The sequence below is a fragment of the Sus scrofa genome, chromosome 11 (assembly GCF_054392235.1).
Source record: "Sus scrofa isolate SSC_HxYL_T2T_F1_AM1 chromosome 11, Sscrofa_HxYL_maternal_Yorkshire_Landrace_v2.0, whole genome shotgun sequence".
Classification (NCBI taxonomy): domain Eukaryota; kingdom Metazoa; phylum Chordata; class Mammalia; order Artiodactyla; family Suidae; genus Sus; species Sus scrofa.
In genome coordinates this window covers 2,017,051-2,039,730 of record NC_139393.1, presented here as the reverse complement: position 1 = coordinate 2,039,730, position 22,680 = coordinate 2,017,051, and the positions used below count along the sequence as shown (strand labels likewise).

Genomic DNA, 22,680 nt, shown 5'->3' with positions numbered 1-22,680 from the left:
TCGTCGACTGCACTGCCGTAGGGGCGGTTTACGTTGATCACCACTTAAGGGGGCCTTTGCCAAGCATCTCCGTCTGCAAAGGGAGTAATTAATAAGCGTTGATGAGCGTTCGGTGGACCGGAACAACCCACACAGACCCCTCTTTGCGGAAGGACCTGCTCAGCTGTGCAGGTGCAGCCAGAAGGCATGACTCAGCTCACCCAGGGTCGCACCCTCGCCAGGCGGTGGCACCGGTGCTGAGTAGGAAGGTGCGGGCTGCTCCCAGCTCCCTGCCTGCAGCCGAAGCACAGGCCTGTGCTGCAGTGAGACATCTTCCTCTGTCCAGTTATGCCTCCCCTTTCTTTTACAAGTGTTGGTCCCTAGTTAATTTCTTGCACCCCAGACTCTGTCTCAGCACCTGATTCTGGAGAACCCAACCTAAGAAATGTCTCTGTGGGAAATTACCTGGAGACTGCAAATCTGTTCATGTTACTCACCCTTACTCCTTCCTGGCGTCTAGTAAGGATTCTTCTTCTTCTTCTTCTTCTTTTTTTTTTTTTTTTTTGTCTTTTCAGGGCCACACCTGCGGCATATGGAGGTTCCCAGGCCAGGGGTCTACTCGGAGCTGTAGCCACCGGCCTATGCCAGAGCTACAGCCACACCAGATCTGAGCCTTCTCTGCAACCTACACCACAGCTCATGGCAACACCGTATCCTTAACCCGCAACCTCCTGGTTCCCAGTCGGGTTCGTTAACCACTGAGCCACAACGGGAACGCCCTCATATCTTCTCCTTTTAATAGTTAGAGTTCTAATGAAAGGAAAAGCTTCCCCCCACTTCTTCATTAATTCATTCATTTACATTAATTTATTCCTTCATTCACATTCTCTTATTTACATCAGCATGCTCTCATGGATACTTCTTTTAGGTTATAATCTATCATTTACCTTGTTGCTCAAACTATCCCAGACTTAGCCAGTGGGAGCCCTTTCAGTTTGGTTTCTGTGTCCTGTTGACATGTCCCTTTGTTTTCCTTTCCTTACTTTCTGGCACTGTGTGATTTTTGAGGCTTATCTGATACTTTTCCTGCCCCTGGAATCTGTCTTTTCAAAGTGGACCAAACCTGAATGTGAAAAATGGAAACATTGCAATACTAAGAAAAAACATGGACGGATGATCTTATAACCAGAGAGTGGGGAAAGCCTGATAGAAGAAGATTTCGATGTGGCACAGGGCGGGAAGTGTGAAAATGGCTTATAAACATGAAAAGGTGCTTGCCCTCATTTATAAATGCAAAGTGAAATTACCATGTAATACCAAAAGTTTGAAAGTACTTTATTGTAGAGAAGCAGACAGCCTCATTCATTGCTGGTGGAAGGATAAAAATGGTACAGCGCCTAGAACAGGAGTCTTAGGGAAAGCAGACAGGTTCGCTCTGGGCCCAGTAATCCCACTGCTAGGAAGCTACACTGAAGATAAACTTCCACAAGGAAACAGTGCGTGCATAGGGTTATTCATCGCCGCGCTGTCTGTAACAGCAGAGGGTAGGACACGGCCCAGATGGCTATAATAGAGGCCTGATTGTATAACTGGAACACCCACACAATGGAATGCCATGCAGGACTTTAAAAAGCAAACAGTGCTTGTCTCTGTGTACTAATGTGTACTGATTTCTAGGGTGTAAGAGAAAAAAGCAAAATACAGACCAGAGTATATAAAGGAAGAAGTTAGAAATACATACTTATTTGCTTACCTTGCTAAGAGAAATAGTGGAAGAATAAAACAGACACTGATAAAAATGATTATCTGGGGTGAGGGGGTCGGGAATGAAAGCCAGGCCTTTCTGTGTGCCTTCTTAAATATTAAATTTTAATTTTTTTTTTTTTTTTTTGTCTTTTTGCTATTTCTTGGGCCGCTCCCGCGGCATATGGAGGTTCCCAGGCTAGGGGTCGAATCAGAGCTGTAGCCACCGGCGTACGCCAGAGCCACAGCAACGCAGGATCCGAGCCGCGTCTGCAACCTACACCACAGCTCACGGCAACACCGGATCGTTAACCCACTAAGCAAAGGCAGGGACCGAACCCGAAACCTCATGGTTCCTAGTTGGATTCGTTAACCACTGCACCACGACGGGAACTCCTAAATTTAATTTTTAAACATTTATATGTGTTACATATCCAAAAATAAATAAATAAATAAGTAAATAAAACACAGAGGGCGTAAAAGCAAACTAAAATTTGAAATCATGAAATAAATTTAATTTTAAAGTTAGTACTATACTCAGAGGAAAGAATTATTTCAACTAACTTTTTTTTTTTTTTTTTTTTTTGGTCTTTTTCTAGGGCCTCATGCAAGGCATGTGGAGGTTCCCAGGCTAGGGGTCTAATCAGAGCTGAAGCTGCCGGCCTAAGCCGGAGCCACAGCAATGCCAGATCCGAGCCATGTCTGTGACCTACACCACAGCTCACGGCAACACTGGATCCTTAACGCACTGAGAGAGACCAGGGATTGAACCTGCAACACTGGATCCTTAACCCACCGAGAAAGACCAGGAATTGAACCCGCAACCTCATGGTTCCTAGTCAGATTCGTTAACCACTGAGCCACGACAGGAACTCCGTCAACTGACTTTTGAGCATAGTGCTCCCTAGTTGGATATAGTTTAAAGCCCAAACAAAATAAGCCAAAAAAACTGCAAAGAAATCTTAAACTAGTGTGTGGTCTTTAAATTGTTTTACATATATCTTAGGAGAAACTGAATAAATACATTAATTAGCAACTAAGATTTTCTTTTTTTTTTTTTTTGTCTTCTGTCTTTTTGCTATTTCTTGGGCCGTTCCCGCGGCGTATGGAGGTTCCCAGGCTAGGGGTTGAATCGGAGCTGTAGCCACCAGCCTACGCCAGAGCCACAGCAACGCGGGATCCGAGCCGCATCTGCAACCTACACCACAGCTCACGGCAACGCCGGATCGTTAACCCACTGAGCAAGGGCAGGGACCGAACCCGCGACCTCATGGTTCCTAGTCGGATTCGTTAACCACTGCGCCACGACAGGAACTCCAGCAACTAAGATTTTCAAATTTAGATACGTACAAATATATCTATACAAAGTGCAGAGATACAAATATAATGCCAGAGAAATTGAGAAAAAACTGTATGATGTTCTATTTGAATTGGAAATATGAATATAAATGTTAATGTATAATATTACTTTTGTAGCCCAAAGGGCCTTAATCAGTGAAAGTAGTAGCCGTGAGTAGCCCTAGTATCAAAGCTGGTTTCCAAATATCATTAAAAGAACTAGTCCTCCTGGAGGGATGGCTAATGTCAGGCCGGGGTGGGGGTCGGGTGGGATATAAAGTCAACCTGGGACAGCGTGTGCTCTGCAGGAGGTGCTCACAGACCAATGGGGATGAGTCCAGAGGTTTCAGGAGTCACTTGGAAGAGGCATTAGCCAAGTTGAGATAATTATTTATTTATTTATTTATGGTCTTTTTTCCTTTTTCTAGGGCCGCTTCCCACTACATATGGAGGTTCCCAGGCTAGGGGTCGAATCGGAGCTGTAGCCGAGGACCTACGCCAGAGCCACAGCAACGCGGGATCCGAGCTTCGTCTGCAACCTACACCACAGCTCACGGCAACACCGGATCGTTAACCCACTGAGCAAGGGCAGGGATCGAACCCGCAACCTCAGGGTTCCTAGTCGGATTCGTTAACCACTGTGCCATGACGGGAACTCCCAAGTTGAGATAATTTAAACATAAGAAGTCACAAGTGTAGTTGAATTAAGTAAATAAAATCCATAAGTTTCTTTTTAAAATTTATTTTTGATATTCAAAAAGGAAAACTAAACTTATGTGCCAACAGTGGAGGTAAATATTATACCAATATCTTATACTGAAAATGGGTAAAGGGAAATAATTGTATATTTTTTCTTTTTTTAATAATGATTGTATTTTGGTACTGCCTTTCTAGAATGACTCTAGTAATCTCCAGTGGGAGAGCTCCTTGCAGAAGATTGCCAGCTTAAAAGTATGGAAATAAGGAACAGAGGGTTTTTAATGTGATTTTCTAATACTGTAGAGTTTACAGATTAACAGATTCAGGCGAGGCTTATCAATGGATGCTCAGACCATTAGATGAAAAGTCTCAGGGGAAGAAAATATTCACGTACTCTTAACATTTTGCTCCACAAAGAATTTCATGATTGTCAGGTGAAAAATGAACGTTTGCATAGGAGGCATTTGGTGATCCCTGCTCACCACGTGGGCAAAAGGTAGCGTCCCTGATGGTGGCAAGCTTAAGTGATGCACCTCCCGAGTACACAGATGAGTGTTTCTGTTCCCCCCGTTATGCTCACGCCACTGGATTTCGATTGCAGTGGCAGCGGAGGAGGAAGGGGGGGTAGAGGAGGAGTGGAGAACACCAAGCAGCAGCAGATTCAGAATGCGAGGAGTCCGTCGCCCAAGACCTCCGCCCCCTGTCCTCAGACCGCCACCGGCGCTTGGGGTTCTGGGAAGGCGATGGTCATGGAGCACTGCTTTTGTCTCCCCCCATCACTGCTTAAAAAGAAAACAACTTGCGTTGTAGACACCACAGACCAGGGTGCCAGAGACTGGGGATGAGCTGGAGACGGAGACACCCAGATGACTACAGAGATGCCTCGTACACTCCGAGGGAACGTTAAATGTGTATGCTCTTAATAGACCTAGATGAGGCTTATAAGGAAGAGAACACATAATTTGTAACGGATGTTTGCTCTAACAAAGTAGATGTGGGGGAGGGGCCCCATCGTGGCTCAGCGGCTAACAAACCCAACTAGTATCTGCGAGGACGTAGGCCCCATCCCTGGCCTTGCTCACTGGGTTAAGGACCTGGCGTTGCCAGTTGCCTTGAGCTGTGGTGTAGGTCACATACACGGCTGGGATCCTGCATTGCTGTGCCTGTGGTGGAGGCCAGCAGCTGTAACTCCGATTCGACCCCTACCTGCGAACTTCCATGTGCCGTGGATGTGGCCCTAAAAAGTTAAATGAGTAAATAAATGCTTAAAAAAAAAGGTAGAAATGGTATACCTATTAGCGGATGGAGAACTTACGTGCAACAAATTGTTTAAACCTTTCAGTAATTGTATTACTGGTAATACTTTTGGTCTTGTTGATTGAAATCACATCAAGCATCTTTTCTAACCACAACACTGTGAGACTAGGAATTGCCAGAAACTACAAGAAAAAAACACACAAAAAACATAACTGTGGAGGCTAAAAACTATGCTGCTGAATAACCGGTGGGTCAGGTCACTGAAGAAATAAAAAAATATGTGGAGGACTATGCCAGACTAGGGAGTGAACCTTTGCCTCCACGGCAACCTGAGCCACTGCAGTCGGATTCTTGACACTGCATCACAGTGGGAACTCCTATGTAATACTTTAAGATAACAAAATTATGGAAATGGAGAATGGGTGATAGTCTCCAAGGGTTGTAAGGAGTGAAGGGAGGTGGGTGTGGTTATAAAGTGGCACCAGGGAGCAGGAAGGATCTGTGCGGTGCTGGAAATGCTCTGTCTGTTGACTGCGGTGGACGGGAAACCTGCACACATGATGCAGCAGTAGAGACCGAGGTACACACACAAAGGAGCAGGAGCAAAACTGAGGAAATCCGCATAAGATAGGCAGGGTATGTCAATGGAAATTTCCTAACTGGTTTCGTAAGATGTTACCATTGGGGGGAACTGGGCAAAGGGCACATGGGATATCTCTGTATTATTTCTTACAACTGCATCTGTAATTATTATCTCAATAAAAATTTCAAGGAAACAAATAAAACACCTGGTGACAAATGAAAAAACACAATGATCCAAAACCTGGAGAGTGCAGCGGAAGCAGCTGTAGGAGGGGAGCCTGTAGGGATACAAGCCTACTTCAGGAAGCAAGGAAAAATCTCAAGAACTTAATCTTATGAGGAAGGATCAGAAAAAGAGGAACAAAACCCAGTTAGGAGAGGAGAAGAAGTCATAAAAATCAGAACAGAAATAAATGAAATAATAGGGACTTAAAAAATAGAAACTATCAGTGAAACTAAGGGCTGGTTCTTTGAAAAGGTTACCAAAATTGATAAACCTTTAGCCAGACTCATCAGGAAAAAAAAAGGCCCTGAATCAGTAAAATCAGAAATGAGAAGTTAAAGCTGACACCACCAAAATACGAGGGCTCATGACAGATTACCTCAAGCAACTGTATGCCAGCAAAGTGGAAAACCTAGCAGAGGGAGACCGGTTACTAGAGGTGTGTGATCCCCCAAGGCTGAACCCGGAAGAAAGACAAGATATGAACAGGCCAGTTACTGTGATGAAATGGAATCAATAATAAAAGAAACTCTCAACAAATAAACAACCAGGACCAGATGGCTTCACAGGTGAACTCTACCAAATTTGAGAAGAAACATGCACTTTTCAGACTGTTCTAAAAAAACTGCAGAGGAGGGAGTGCTTCTGTACTCATTCTGTGAGGCCAGCATTACCCTGATACCAAAACCAGACAAAGATATCACACAGAAAAGAAAATTACAGGCCAGTATCACTGATGGACATAAGTGAAGAAAATCTTCAACAAAATATTAGCAAATTGTATTCAGTAATACACTAAAAGGATCGCTGTCCACAAATTAGCTGTTGCGATCTACTGCATTAACAGAAGCCACACGGTCATCTCAGTAAATGCAGAAACACCTGACAAAGCTCCGTATCCATTTATGATACTAAAAAAAACTCTCCAGAAAGTGGGTATTAGAGGGAACCTACCCCAATATAGTAAAGGCCACATGTGATAAGCCCACAGTTAACATTGTACACAATGATGAAAAGCTGAAAGCATTTCTCTAAGGTCAGGAATAAGACAAGGATGCCCACGCTCAGTACTTTTATTAAACAGTACTGGAAGTCCTAGCCACAGCTACCAGATAAGAACAAGACAACACATCCAAATTGAAAAGGAAGAGTAGAATTATTACTGTTTGCAGCTGACGTGATAGTATACATAGAAAATCCTGAGGATGCAAGCAAAGAACTGCAAAAGCTCATCAATGAATTTGGCAAAGTTGCAGAATACAAAATTAATATTCAGAAATCTGTTGCGTTTCTATATACTAACAGCAAGCTAACTGAAAGAAATTAAGGAACCAGTTCCATTTACCATCACATCAAAAAGAACAAAATGCTGGAAGTTCCCATTGTGGCTCAGTGGGTTAGGACCCTGTGTTGTCTCTGTGAGGATGTGAGTTCAATCCCTGGCCTGGCTCAGTGGGTTAAGGATCTGGGATTGCCATAAGCTGCAGTGGAGGTCACAGATGTGGATTGGATCCAGGTGACCGTGGCACAGGCTCTAGCTGCAGCTCCAGTTCAGCCCCTGGCCAGGTACTTCTGCAGGTGCAGCCATTAAAAAGAAGAAGAAGAAGAAGAAGAAGAGAGAACTTGGAGATAGAACAGTAAAAGTTACCCAGTGTGGGAGTTCCCGTCGTGGCTCAGTGGTTCACAAATCCGACTAGGAACCATGAGGTTGTGGCTTTGATCCCTGGCCTTGCTCAGTGGGTTGGGGATCTGGCGTTGCTGTGGCTCTGGCGTAGGCCGGCAGCTACAGCTCCGATTTGACCCCTAGCCTGGGAACCTCCATATGCCACGGGAGCGGCCCTGGAAAAGGCAAAAAGACAAAAAATTTAAAAAAAAATTATCCAGTGTAAACAACAGAAGAAATTAGACCAAGAAATAAATGAATAATCAGTGACTTGTGAGACTATTAAAAAAATTCAAATTTTGTGTCATCAGAGGTCTAGAAGGAGAGAAGAATGACAGTTGGGCTGAAAAAGTATTTGAAGGAATTATACCTTAAAATTTTGCGGAGTTCCCATTGTGGCTCAGTGGTTAACGAATCTGACTAGGATCCATGAGGTTTCGGGTTCGATCCCTGGCCTTGCTTGGTGCGTTAAGGATCCGGTGTTGCCGTGAGCTGTGGTGTAGGTTTCAGACGTGGCTCAGATCCTGCGTTGCTGTGGCTCTGGAGTAGGCCAGAGGCTACAACTCTGATTTGACCCCTAGCCTTGGAATCTCCATATGCCGTGGGAGCGGCCCTAGAAAAGGCAAAAAGACCAAAAAAAAAAAAAAAAAAAGCTTAAAATTTGCAAATGTTACGAAAGACATAAACCTATAGGTTCTAGAAGCTGAGTGAACGCTAGACAAGATAAACAAGTCACATTGTCCAACCCAAGACACATCATAACCAAACTTCTGAAATCTAAAGACAAAGACCAAATCTTGAAAGGAGTGACAAAGTAATACTTTACTTCTGGGGGAAATTAGAGTAACAGCAGATTTTTCATCAGAAACCATAGAAGCCAAAAGGAAGTGCCATGGCATTTTTCAAGTGCTGAACAGCAACAACAAAAAGAACTGTCAACCCAGAATCCTATTTCCAGCAGGTATTGTTCCGTCAAGGATGAAAGTTAGCAGATACAGATTTAGACAGCTGATTCGTACATTATAAATATCTGAAGCAAAAAGCATGATAAAGGCAGTAATACAGCTTTCTTCTCACATGCTTCTGACTTGTCAAGGAAGAACAGTTTTTTCCTCTGTGACTTTACCAAAGATGTATCCGTTAGCCAGAACTGTATCACGAAGCTGCAGCAGATGCAAGGGCTGGTGGTAGAGTGAGGGTGTCTGGGATTTCCGGTGGCAGGTAGTGGGAGATAGGGGAGAACGGGGGCAGTTAAGTGGAGAAAACTTAGGGACAGCTCTCATGGTCACAGAGAGCCGTGCATTTAGGTTAAAATCCTCTGTAAATGGGTACAAGGTCATTGATACTGTTGGAAAAGCACCATTCATTGTATCTCTAAAAGTCACATGTAACCATTTAGTATGCACAATGTTTTTTTGTAGTCCTGGCTTTATCAAAGGGATTTTTAAACTATATTGGGACCCTCAGAAAATGGAATATTCCTCTCTGAGGCTAGGGGCTCTACAGACAGACGGCCAGTGTTAGTGGGCCCTGAGGATCCTTTGTCCGTGTAATTGGAGGGGCAGCTAACAGATACTATGGGCTGATTCCACACCACCCTGTACCCGGTGCTGGTGGGTCCGTGTGTCCCTTCCCCCACGGAAACCTGCGAGGAACTGCAGATTAGAAAATTACCCAGGGTCAGGAGTGTTAGGAAAAGGAAATTATAAAGTGCTGTGGGAATGTATGCTGCGGAGAGTTATTTAACCCACTCCCCTGGTGAGGAAAGCCCTCTGTGAATAAGTGGCTGTGGTCATTCTTGGTTTGTCTAGCTTTGTTTTTCTTATGAAGCAGTTTTGTTGTTTCCTGTAATTGCGTCTGTTTTAGTGGGAAAAGGTGAAGAGGCGGCCACCAGAAACTGTTGCCCCAAATGCACTTTTAAGTCCGAATCCTCTGCTCTGAGAAGTGTGATCACGAAGTATGTTACCAACTTTTGACCTTTGCTAATAAGGTTTTTAAAAATGATTATCTTTGTGTAGTTTTACTTTGGATTTCTCTTGTAAAAGAAGTTGACCTTCTTTTTATGTTTGAGATTTTGTATTCCCTTTTCTGTGAAAAAGTGGGTTGTTTGTAAAAAACTCTTAGTGGAGTTCCCAGGTGGCTCAGCAGGTTAAGGATCTGGCGCTGTCGCTGCTGTCACTCGCGTCACTGCTGTCACATGGGCTTGATCCCTGGCCAGGGAACTTCTGCATGCCGTGGGTGCAGTCAAACATAAAAATTAAAATAAACTCTCACTGATTTGTAGGTACTCTTCAAATATTAGAGAACTTAGTTTTTAGTCTGTGGGAAGAATTGTGAATTTTTCTTCCTAGTTTTTTGTTGTCTTAGAGTAATTTTTTTCAAGCTATTTTATTTTTACTTTTATGCAGTCAGATGAATCAGTGTTTCCTATGGCTTCTCTGTTTTGTGTCATAATCTGAAATACCTAGTCTGCTCCAAAAGTATATATATTTAACATTTTTCTTTGGTTCATCTAGTACATGCACGGTTTGGTTTGATTTTGTTTTGCATTTAAATCTTGGTTACATTTGGAGTTTATCCTGGTCTGTGTTGTGAATCCCAGTAATGTCTTTTATCCGCATGGCTACCCATTTGTCCTAATGCCCTTTGTTCCTCTGTCCACACTAATTTGAAATCCTGTATTGATACATAGGAGTCCATTTTGGAGCTTTCTGTTCTGTTCCATTGATTTGTTTATTCGTGAACTAGTATAACTGTTTTAATGATTAGTACATTTATAATATTTTTTAAACACCACAGTTTTATATTTGCCACCACTAGTGCACTCCTTTCATTAGTCTTCTTTTTTAAAAAATATTTTTTAAAATTACAGTTGACTTAGTGTTCTGTCAATTTCTGCTGTGCAGCAAAGTGACCCAGTTATACATACACATACATTCTTCCTTTCACATTATCCTCCATCATGTTCCATCACAGGTGATCAGATGTAGTTCCTTGGGCTGTACAGCAGAATCTCATTGCACATCCATTCCAAATGCAGTAGTTTGCTTCGACGAACTCCGAACTCCCAGTCCCCTCCCACTCCCTCCTGGCAACCGCAGGTCATTCTTCAAGTCCATGAGTTTGTTTCTTTTCTGTAGTTAGGTTCATTTGTGCCATGTATTAGACCCCAGATAAAGTGATATCATAGGTTATTTGTCTTTCTCCTTCTGACTTACTTCACTTAGTATGAGTCTCTAGTTCCATCCATGTTGCTGCAAATGGCATTATTTTGTTCTTTTTTATGGCTGAGTAGTAGTCCATTGTGTATATGTACCACATCTTGTTAATCCGGTCATCTGTTGATGGACCTTTAGGTTGTTTCCAAGTCTTGGCTATTGAACAGTGCTGCAGTGAACATAGGGGTGCATGTATCTCTATCAGTGAATGCTTTGTGTGGATATATGTGCAGGAGTGGGATTGCTGGATCATATGGTAGTTCTATATTTAGTTTTTTGAAGTACCTGCATAATGTTTTCTTAGTGGTTGTACCTATTACTATTCTCTTTCAAAATTTTCCTCTCCTGTCATGCAAGATCATTTTTCCACCAATAAACTCTGGAATCTGTCTAGTTAAAAAATAAAAGTATTTTTATTGAGATTTCAAAAAATTTGTAAATTAGTGTAGGGAGAATTGCCATTTTAATGATGACTCTTCTGTATAAGAATATAAGCCTTTTCACTCGTTCAGATTTTTATTAGTGTCCCCAAGAAACATTAAAATGTTTCTTTTATAGATACTGCTCAATTCCTGCACTTATTCCTAGGGACATTATCTTTTTAGAAGACTTTGTAAATAAAACTTTCTTTTATTATAACTTCTATGTAATGATTGCCTGTGTATTAGAAAGCTACTGATTTCTGTGTATCAGGATTTGTACACTGCCACCTCTTATTCGTGATAGTTTTTCAGTTTGTTTTCTTTGACTATGAAGGAATGTAGTCATGTAATCCACAAACGGTGACACATGTATCTTCGGTCTTTATACAACCAGTTTATTTCTCTTTTATAATTTTGTGGCTGTTGCAGTGCTTTCTGGTCATTTAATGTCATGGCTTATATGGAGGATTATATTTTTCATGTGCACTAGCACAGTGGGGAAATGCTTTGATTAAAGGTTCGGCCATTTACTTAAATGTTTCAATTAAACTGCCCAGGGTTTAACTACCCCAGACCATACCTGAATGACCTAAGATTGGCGAAGAGAAAACATAGGGCTTTCCAGGGCAGCGTTAAAAAGAAATAATAATAATGGTCATGAACCTGTTTGTTTTGTTCCCAGCTTTAGTGGGAACACTTAGGTAGTGTTTTCTCATTAAATTGTGGAGGTTTCAGGATTGAGGTAGATGTATTTTAGAGTATTTAGGAGCTATCTCGGTACTCCTGTTTTATCAAGAGACTTTAGGATACTGAATAAATAGTCATTTCTTAAGCATTGCTGCTGTGTGCTTTGGAACTAAAACACTGAATAAAATGAGAGATAGCACAGGAAGGGATACAAGTCTAAGTAGAGGTGAGTTCAGACCTTACCTGCCCTGCAGGTACTAGCTCTGTGACGTCGGGCAAGTCATTTGATTGTTCGGAGTCTTTGTTTACCTGTTAAATGGAGCTCTTGATAAGTCTTGGGGTTGTCACTGTTCTAAGACAGGACTGCACACTGGTTCAGTGCGGCAGGGTGAGACGGACACAGCCTCAAGTAGTTACAAGCAATGAGGTGGTGCAGTAGAGATGGAAGAGCGAGCAGTCGTGACAGCAAGGATGCCCGCTCTGCCTGCAGAGGGACCTGGAAGGCTCTGCAGAGGAGGCGTGTAGGCTGGGCCTGAAGGACGAGTGGGGGCTCACAGCACGCTTGCGACTGCCTGATGTATTTGGGAAACCGTGATTTTTTTCAGGGTGATTAGATCATGAGTGTGGGCAGATGGCAGAGAGCCGGTAGGTCACAGAGGGCCTGCAGTGTTGAAGAGTGTTTGCCCTTCCGAGTGGCTGGGGGTGAGGGCGCATTCAGTGACCGGAGAGAGCTGCTTTAAGCTGTCACATTGGAGAAGGTGCTGAAGTGGCATTGGGGAAAAGGGGCGGGGGGCAGATTTGAGGAGCCTTAGGTAGTAGAACCAACAGGACCTAGAGGCCACTGGGCTGTCCAGAGAGGAGGAGTAAAGAACCGTTTCTGGGGGTTTAGACTAGGGAGAAAAAGTGCTCCAGGAGTTCCCGTCATGGCGCGGTGGAAACTAATCCAACTAGGAACCATAAGGTTGCAGGTTCGATCCCTGGCCTCGATCAGTGGGTTAAGGATCAGGGGTTGCCGTGAGCTGTGGTGTAGGTTGTAGACATGGCTCGGATCTGGAGTTGCTGTGGTTGTGGTGTAGGCCGGCGGCTACAGCTCTGATTTGACCCCTAGCCTGGGAACCTCCATATGCCGCAGGTGCAGCCCTAAAAGGACAAAAAGCCAAAAAGCCCAAAAAAAAAAAAAAAAAAAGTGCTCTAACAATTGCAGGGGTAGGAGTTCCTGTTAGGAAACCCTCATAGTGTCCATGAGGGTGCTGGTTTGATCCCTGGCCTGGCCCAGAGGGTTAAGGATCCAGCGTTGCTGTGCCTTTGGTGTAGGCCTGCAGCTGCAGCTCCAATTCAACCCCTAGCCTGGAAATTTCTGTATGCTGCACCTGCGGCCCTGAAAGAGCAAAAAGGAAAAGAAGACAGCTAATGAAAGCATCATGACTATAACCATGTTGATTATACTTAAAATTAACAGAAGTCTCAAAACAATTTTCATGCAATTGCAATATTCATGATAAAGAATAATTTGAATCTTACTCTTTCCAGGGATTTTTGAGTGTGAAAATCTGAACTTGTGCTAGTGTTTACATTTTATAACTAAATTTTATTGTGAAAATGATATTAAGATGAATAGTTAACCTGAAATAAGCATTGTATACAAGTGTTTAAAGTCTATTTATTCACTGTGTTTTCTTTTATTCTAGTTACTCTTTCCGGAAATGGAGAAAACGGTAAGGCATTTTCATTCTCACTGTAAGCAGACTACTAATGGTGTCTAATTGTAACCCGTATACTTTTTATTTAGTGATGACTGCATGTATTTTTGTTTTCAGAAAGAAAATACGTATTCTTTAAGCGATTAAAAAGATGTATTATTGGGTTTATTTCTGGACATTCAGTGCATTCTCAGTTGTGTTGTTTATATAAATTAGAGTTGCATTACTTCTTCAGGCGTCTGGTACCCAGACTTCTTTGACATATACAGGTTTCTGCCTTGTGCGTTCCTTAGGACGCTCCGCGCGCAGAGGCGCGGAGATTTTAGCGGCACTTCCAGCTGTAGGTTTGAGGAGGAGGTTTCTTCCATGATGTCTGTACTTTATTGGTGGTTCTCTGTGCATGTGTTAAAAATAGTTCTTTACCTCTTACAGCCTTTTAACTTCCTTTTTTTGGCGGCCCCTTGGCATGTGCAGCTCCCGGCCCAGGGATCAGATCTGAGCCACAGTCTTGACCTAAGCCACAGCCGAGGCAGTGCTGGAGCCTAACCCACTGTGCTGGGCCGGGGATCAAACCCACGTCCCGAGGCTCCCGAAATGCCGCCGATCCCATTGCGCCACCGCGCCACAGCGGAGCTCCTCATTTTTAATTAAATAACCACACTCTGAATTTATAAATTGTATTACTAGTTCATTTTGAAATGGAATTAAAGTTTTTAGAATCACCAAAGAGGCAGTGCCTACCGAGAAAAACCATTGCTCAAAATTTCACTGAGACCGGAGTTCCCATCGTGCCTCAGTGGAAACCAATCTGACAAATATCCATGAGGATGGGGGTTCGATCCCTGGCCTCACTCATGGGTCAAGGATCCAGTGTTGCCATGAGCTGTGGTGTAGGTTGCAGATGAGGCTTGGATCCTGTGCTGCTGTGGCTGTGGTGTAGGCTGGCAGCTGCAGCTCCTATTCAACTCCTGACCTGGGAACTTCCATATATTGCAGGTGTGGCCCTAAAAAGCAAAAAAAGAAAAAAAGAAAATTTTGAGTCCTTTGATGTCAGATTTCAAAAATAAAATTTGATTCGAATTTAGAAATCCAGCAGATTTGTAAAACAGTCGAATAGTTAGAAATTAATAAATATTCTTCTTACTAGAAATACAGAGCATTAAGCATGTAAATCTCAAGTCAGCTTTGAATCTGGTTTCTTAGTAGCAGAGTAAATATAGCCTCAGTCTTGGTCGGCTAGTTTTTCTTCCTTAAAATTAAAACTGTCTCCTGTATGTTGAAAGCACAGATAGAGAAAGCAGAGAACTCCTGAAGTTCTTATGAAAGAACTTTTAACTTCCATCGTTATGTTTTGGGGCGGTCTTTCCCATGTCTTTCAGAGAGTCTTTCGGTGAAGTTTTTTGTTTGCTTATTTGTTTGTTTTTTTTTATTCAGTTACAGGTGATTTTTGAATTAGACTTTTTGATTTGCAAGATCAGTTTTTTCTTTCAGCTTTGATTTAACTTGCTAGTTAAGCTCTTAAGTATTACTTCTAATCAGTAGTTTATAGCCATATATGTGGGATTATTAGCAATCACATTAATTTGAATTTATTTAAAAATATTTCCTGTTATTCTTCACATTATAATTTGATAATTACCATGTGGTTAAGTGTTTCCTGTATTCCAGGCAATATAGAGAGATTTATTTTATCTTTTCTTTCTTTAACTGAGGTTACAATGTTTTAAGGCAAAAACCATTTTGTTTTTGTTCTTTTGGAGAACAGAAATAGTCTAAAAATATATTAAATGTTTTTTTAAAAACGAAGAGTGTGTTTTAAAAACTTTGAGTTGTAAGTACCTAAATGATTAAGAGGTTTAAGATAAGGTAACCTCAAGGTTGCCATTTATCTCAAAACTACAGTAATGTGTAGAGGAGCATTGACAAGCTTGACTGGAAACTGGGGACAGGCAGTAATATGAATCAGTGAAGGAGACACTGCAGACTTGCCAACGGCCTCAGTGCTGGTGTGGCAGCAGGAGACCCAGCTCTGGCATGTTTTTCCAGAGGGTGAAAAATGAAGGAATAATATTGAATCCATTGTTTAGACCATAGCGTTCACCCTGGAGGGAGCTGAAATGACAGAGAATGCAGATTCTGAGAAATGAGAATATTCAATGAGCGTGACAGTCAGTTTTAGTGAAAGTGAAAAGAAAGCACGTTTGAAAATAGAAGGACGCCGCGGTCAGGACGTCATCGTGGCATCAGATGTTGTCTCTAAAGTAGGTGTGTCCACTAAGACGACAATTAGAGAAGCGGAATAAACTTATTGTGGATATGACGTCTGAAAAGGACCTTGGATTTTCGTCAGGCTTCTATGGGTTTGAATTCTGGCTTTATTATTTAGAAACTGACACTGGGCAAGGTATTAAATTCTCCGAGCCTTGTTTTTACATTTATAAGCGGAAAGAATACCTGTGAGACCATTGTGAGAGCTGGAAATGAGTATAGGTACGTATCTCCTAGCAGACTCTGAGTTAAGCGCAGAAGGCGATTTGAGCAGCTGTAGTTAAATGCAGTTACTAGGACGCCCCAGAGGTTCCAGTGCCTTCATTACTCAAGCGGATGGAGCTGCTTCCTAGGAAATTCACAGCCAAAAGGGAGGAAACTGAGCCCCGTGTTTTGCGCTGGTCATTGGAATGGGTTAGAAGCCACAGAGGCTGGAGACTAAAGCCGGTTGGGTTCTGCGGTAACCCAGATGAGGCAAGCAGCAGTTTATGAACCATGGCACTAAGTGGGAAGAGAAGGCAACATCTACTTTGAAAGAGATTTGAGGAACTGGCAGTTGCAGTGTGTGCTTTGTGCTGATCGCGGTGCGGTGTGAGGGGTCACTGAGCCCCGGCTTCCCGCATAAGTCACCTGTGAGACTCGGGGGTCTGTTGTGTGAGACCAGGCACGGACCAGTTGTAATGGCAGAGAAAATGTCGGGTCCAGCACGTTGTTGATTTTTTATCATTTTATTTAAAAACATTTAAAAAAAATCCCAAAACAGGGAAAAATAAGCTCAGGTCAAAGAAAGGGCAGGACTTCAAGTTGAATGCATGTGCACATACAGACCTCACCCTTTGTTTTTGAAGGGCCACACCCATGGCGTATGGCAGTTCCTGGGCCAGAGATTGAATCCAAGCTGCAGCTTTGACCTACCCTGTAGCTGTAGCATTGCGGATCCTTAACCCACTGACTGAGGCCAGGGATCGAACCCAAATCCTCATGGATACCATGCCAGGCTCTTAACCTGCTGGGCCACACTGGGAACTCCCCCTGTATTGTTCTTAATGTTTCTCATCTAACTGCCGACCAGTGAAAACTTTTATCACTCCAAAAATTTGGGTAACACTGAAACAGGGTAATATACAAAAAGAACCAGATTTTGAGAAGGAGTTAATATGCTTAGATAACAGTGATAATAATAGCCTGTATTTATTGAGGATGTATTATGTGTCGGACACTGTTCCAGGTGTTTTGCATTTATTAGTTCATTAGTATTAAGCAGCTAACTTACATGAAACACATTAAGTGCTTCAGCTACAGTCTAAACATATTATTTGGGCCATATAGACTAAGAGGTATTAATTTCTGAAAGTAATGGAGAAAGGTTTTGTAGGAAAAGTAATATTTGGTCTGAACTTTTTTTTTTTTTTTTTTTTTTTTGTCTCTTTGTCTTTTTAGGGGCCACACCCCGTGGCATATGGAGGTTCCCAGGCTAGGCGGTCTAATTGGAGCTATAGCTGCTGGCCTGCGCCAGAGCCACAGCAACGTGGGACCTGAGCCATGCCTGCGACCTACACCATAGCTCACGGCAACGCCGGATCCTTAACCCACTGAGCAAGGCCAGATTGAACCAGCCACCTCATGGATACTGGTTGGGTCCATTACAGCTGAGCCACAATGGGAACTCCTGGCCTGAAGTTTTAAAATGAGTGGAATCTTAGTCTTTTATGCTTGTCTGTACTTCATTTTCTTTGATGAGTTTATGGTTCTGTATTCCAAACTGAACAAAGATTGATAGAAAGTCTTGCTTCTTACAGATAGAAAAAACAATTCTGCTTCTTATAGATAAAAACCAACTGCGGATCACAACAAAAACTTTGCTGTGAGTTATATCAGCGAGTTAAGACTTGGAGATAAGGGAGTTCCCGTCGTGGCGCAGTGGTTAACGAATCCGACCAGGAACCATGAGGTTGCGGGTTCGGTCCCTGCCCTTGCTCAGTGGGTTAACGATCCGGCGTTGCCGTGAGCTGTGGTGTAGGTTGCAGACGCGGCTCGGATCCCGCGTTGCTGTGGCTCTGGCGTAGGCCGGTGGCTACAGCTCCAATTCAACCCCTAGCCTGGGAACCTCCATATGCCGCGGGAGCGGCCCAAAGAAATAGCAACAACAACAACAACAAAAGACAAAAGAAAAAAAGACTTGGAGATAAGGATGTTGGACCATTACACGAATTTCCTTAGGAAACAGCGGCAGAAATTCAACAAGGCTAAAATATTTTCATTACCATGTGTTGAAAAGGACAGTGAAATTTAGGATGACTTTTCTGAATAATCCAAGAATTGAGTTCATGTGTAGTTCCCTGGTTTAATGTTCATGGTGATGGAATCTGTCTTACACAATTTCAGGTCATTTAAATTGTAGTTTTAGGAAGTGCTTCTCATCTCAGACTATAGTCTTTACTTAGGAACCAGGCCAGTAACCCTCAAATGTAGGAATAGAATGTTTTTTCATACGTGTAATGTTACATCATGCAGAGAGTGTATTTATTTGATGTTTTAGTGCATTTTACTTAAACTTTTTATTGGACTAAGCCTTCTGACCCTAAATATTATGGTTTAATATGTAATGCTTTTTCCTGTTTTCACCTGAATTCAATGAAATGTTATTTGTTTTTATTTACCAGGAAAGGCCGTTGTTTACCTTGTGGCTTTCCATCTGTTCTTTGTTATGTTTGTATGGTCCTATTGGATGACAATTTTCACATCTCCCGCTTCCCCCTCCAAAGAGGTAAATTTAATGTTGGTAAATTTCAGTAATTATGGAATTGTTTTCCCTGTGTTACCTTTGTTAAAACTTGATTATGTGATGCATTTGTTCCATCTCCATCCGTGAATTGCTCGGTACCTGCACTGTGAATGTGAGCCACCAGCAGCTCCTCTGACACAGCCCCCTGAGGTCGTGTCCTTGAGATCCGTGGTAGCGCTAAGGTTTAGCTGTGCTCGCATTCCTCTGCCCTGCGGTGTTTTCTTAAAGATGTACTTTATATCGCTGGGGTACAAAATCTTAAGGGACAGAAGTGAGTTAGGAAAGTAGAGTTTATTTTTAGACTCTCTCTTAACATTTGTATCTTCTCAGGCTAAACAAGCTGCAGCTAAATACATAAACTAAACAAACAGTTTCGACTGTGGGAGAGAATTTCTTTGGGCTGTTGCTTGTTACACCCCGTGTATTGGAGGTTCCCCTGGGAAACAGCGTGGGGACGCACAGCCCCGCGGGGGCAGCTTCGGGCCGCGTGTCTGGTTGCCCGACGGAGCCGGCTGAGTCCTTCCTCACCGCAGGGTTGGTGCTGCTGCGTAGTTAAGGCCACGTTCTCTGGAGTCAGGATCCTCTGAACGTGATTTTCTCGATGCATCTGCGCCTCAGTTCTCTGGGAAATGCAGCTGACAGTGCCGCCCGTGTGCGTAGGGCGTCTGTGAGGACTGAGTGAGATGCATTCGTGTAAAGCTTTCAACCAGGACCTGCCCTGCGGTTCGTTAGCACTCATGTGAGATGACACTAATAATGTCATTATCCCCTCACCCATTGAAAACGACAGGCTCGCATTTAAAGGTCTCAGCTTCCGTTTAACTTTTCGTGAAAGAACACAGAGGAGTGTCCACGCCGCACCTGTAGGCTCGAGGCGTTTTCACGAACCGCACACACGCGAGGAGCCCGCCCCCAGCTTGGGGCGAGCGCCCCTCCAGCCTCTTCTGGCTGCCCGCTCCCTGCTCCTGCCCTCCAAGGGCCTGGCCTGGGCGGACTCACACCGGCCGTGTGCTGGCGGGTCTGCCTCCTTCCACTGACGGTCTCCGTGGGCGGTTCGCCCGCGTGGCGCGGGGTTGCGGCTCCCTCCCTCCCTGCTGTGTTGCACAGCACGCGCCACTTCCGTGGGCTCCCGCGGATGGGCAGCGCCCGGCGCCGGTGCCCGGGCGGGCCTGCTGTGGATGCTGCCGGGCTTGTACTCTGGGCTTGGGTCCCACTCTGTCCTTCGCCTGTCTTGCTCTTGAAATACCCAGTGAATCCCACGACGTTTATAGTGGTGCCACCGTCACCCCGCCCACTTTTGCAGCATTTCCACCCCCGACCGCGGGGCACCCCCAGCTGCCAGCCTGCCGGGCGTTTCTGCGGGGGCTTGGGTTCGAAGGGACGATGTGAACCGTTAGTCAAACGTAGTGTTTCCTCACGTGTGTTTGCCAAACCCTGGTAATGATTAGCCAGTCCTCAGAGTCGCCCGACAGAGTGGCATCCACGTCGCCCTCTCTTAAGCTGCACACGACCTCATTCTCTCTCATCAGTTACGGGGGGGGGGGGGGGGTGACGCCCACGCCAACAGCCAAACGTGTGAAATAGAGAGTTTGTCTTACGGGAAGTAGTTGGGAAAAGGAAGGCAAGCAATTGGGAAGAGAAAGGAAAGCAGCTGCGAAGCGGTGGAGCAGCGAGGTTCAGGGCAGAGACGGGCTCGCGCCCCGGGCGCCGTCCCCGCCCTGCGCCGCCCGCCTCCCGGAGCTGCCGGCGCCGCAGGCCTCGGTGGGAACCGGTAGCTACTCGGCCGTGTATGGCGGCCGGCCTTTACTTTTTAAGGATGTGGGGCAAAAGATGGATGATACTGTCGTCATAAAAATGATGGCAGAAGGGCTTATTAAATAAAGTTTCACTCCAGAAAAACCTGCCAGCTTACTGGATTGTTGTGTGGGTTGAATAAGTTCATAATGCACCTCTGTGATGAATACTGTTTATGCTATTACGTAATGAATGCCGGATGTACAGTGCGGAAAAGAATGCCTCACACGTCTTAAGTGCCATTGTAATGGTATTTTTTTCTTCTGTGGTTGTTGCTGTGGCAGTATTGCACCCAGTTAGCACTCTGCCCAGGGCTGAAGCCTTTCCACCCACCCCCGTTCCTGTCAGTCCAGCTGGCCGCCCAGCCTGTGCCCAGTGGCCCTACTGCGTGCGTTCTGCCTTCCCCCTCCCCGTCCTGGGCTTGTCACCTCTGTCGTGGTTCTGCTTCCCTGGGCACGTCGCCCTCTGACGTGTCGGCTGTTGGGGGCAGGGGCCACTTCTGTCAAGCGCTCCTCTCTCCCTCTCTCGCTGTCGAGTACATAGTGGGTGTGCAGATGAGTGTGGAAGGGACTACTTCCTACGTCGTGAGGGGCCGGCTGAGCCAAGCTGCAGTGACAGCCAAGAACAGGAACTTAAGATTCTTCTCCTAAACGAGCCTAGAGCATGCTGCCCCAGCAGGCGTCGGTAGGAAGTTACGCGGTTGTGAGACCGGTGTTGTGGCTGTGGCAGCAGGACCCTGAACGCAGGAGCTTGAGCAGCGCTGGGGTCGGATCAGGGGAATTGGTTGGATCTAAAGAGCAAAAACTGTCTATTTTAGGGAAGTTATACATGTGTAAATGCAGGCATCTTCCCCCCATTCTTTAGGTCAGCAAGTAGGCTGAGCACCTGCTGTCCGGCTGTGGGGGCTCTGGGAATAAACAGAAAACCACGATCAGCAAATGAGATGTTTCGAATGGTGACACGGTTGGAAAAAGACCACGGTGGGGTGGTAGAGTGTGACCGTGTAGGCTGTTAAGAAAACAGCTACTTCACGTGGTGTGCGCAGGGGGCTCTCTGAGGAAGCAGTCTCTGAACGGAGACCTTTGCAGGCGTCTCTTCCACGAAGGGGCGAGCTTGGCAAAGGAAGGCTCCTCGCTGTTTATTGCTGTAGCTCCATCGCCTGGACTCAGACCTGGTGTGTGGCCGACTGATGAACACCTGAACGAACAGAGGGCGAGGAGGAGGCAGCGTGTGAGAAGCGGGTGGGCCTCTTCCGTCGCCAGCTGTCATCTGCTCAAAGGAGGACACGGCCCCATCGCTCCTCCGGCCTCAGTTCCTACAGAGGTTGCCAGTGGGCCGTGCTGTTTTTTTTTAAGATTTTTATTTTTTCCATTATAGTTGATTTACAGCGTTCTGTCAGTTTTTATTGTACAGCAGACCGACCCAGTCACACGTAGACACCTTCTTTTTCTCACACTCTCCTCCATCACGTTCCATCACAAGTGACTGGGTAGAGTGCCCTGTGCTGCGCAGCAGGACCTCATGGCTCATCGCCTGTTTTCCAAACCCCTGAGTTTCTTTTGTGTGGAAAGCTTCATTTGTGCTGTCACATGGTGTTTGTCTTTCCTTGCTGACTTCACTTCACTTAGTGTGAGAGTCCCTGGTTGCGTCCGCCTTGCTGCAAATGGCATTATCTTGGCTTCCGATGGCTGAGTAACGTTCCATTGTGTGTTTGGACCACATCTTCTTAGTCCATTCATCTGTCCATGGACACGTAGGTTGTTTCCAGGTCCTGGCTGTTGTGAATAGTGCTGCCGTGAACATGCGGGTACCTGGATGTTTTGAATGACAGTGTTGTCTGGAGAGATGCCCCGGGGCGCGATTGCCGGGTCATTTGGTACCCGTGTATTTCGTTTTCTGAGGAGCCTCCGTGCTGCTCTCCACAGTGGCTGCACTAACTTACATTCCCGCCAGTGGGGCAGGAGGGCTCCCTTTCTCCCTGACACCCTCTCCCGCGCGTGTCCCTTGCTGACTTGCTGATGACAGCTGTGCGGACTGGTGTGAGCTGCTACCTCATGGGCTGTGTCCGTTTGAATGATGCGCAGACCTTTCCAGAGACTTCGTCCCCCTTGCTTCTTCCTGGGCCTCTGAACGCGAGGAATGGGCTGCCCGGAGTTTGGTGCTTTCACACCTTTGTGCTTCTGATTTGCTGTTTCTTTTGCTAAAGTTCTCTCTCCCACTTTGTCTTCCCAGAAGATTCCTGTTTATCTTTCCAAACCCAGTTTAAGTACCACTTCTTCCCGGAAACTTTCATTGACGCCCCACCCCTCCCAGGGGAGCTTC

At 44.9% G+C, this 22,680-nt stretch overlaps 1 protein-coding gene and 1 long non-coding RNA gene across 13 annotated transcripts in view; both read left to right on the top strand.

Annotated features, from left to right (window-relative positions):
- The window catches only part of ZDHHC20 (zinc finger DHHC-type palmitoyltransferase 20), an 81,874-nt gene that overhangs the window by 16,105 nt on the left and 43,089 nt on the right, over positions 1–22,680 (top strand). For 8 of the 12 annotated variants that reach the window (XR_014818914.1, XR_014818916.1, XR_014818915.1 and 5 more), the window contains exons 2-3: positions 13,500–13,526; positions 18,443–18,546. The exons of 1 other annotated variant lie outside the window; for it this stretch is intronic. Coding sequence is in view for 2 of the 11 variants with exons in the window: in XM_021065449.2 (XP_020921108.2) it covers positions 13,500–13,526; positions 18,443–18,546 (131 nt within the window). In the remaining 9 variants the exon portion in view is untranslated. The remainder of the gene's footprint in view (positions 1–13,499; positions 13,527–18,442; positions 18,547–22,680) is intronic. 3 more of the 12 variants (XR_014818921.1, XR_014818919.1, XR_014818920.1) reach the window with 1 other exon arrangement.
- Positions 517–5,823, top strand: LOC146398458 (uncharacterized). The gene is made up of 2 exons (XR_014818931.1): positions 517–2,553; positions 3,674–5,823. It is a non-coding gene; the product is annotated as an uncharacterized LOC146398458 (long non-coding RNA).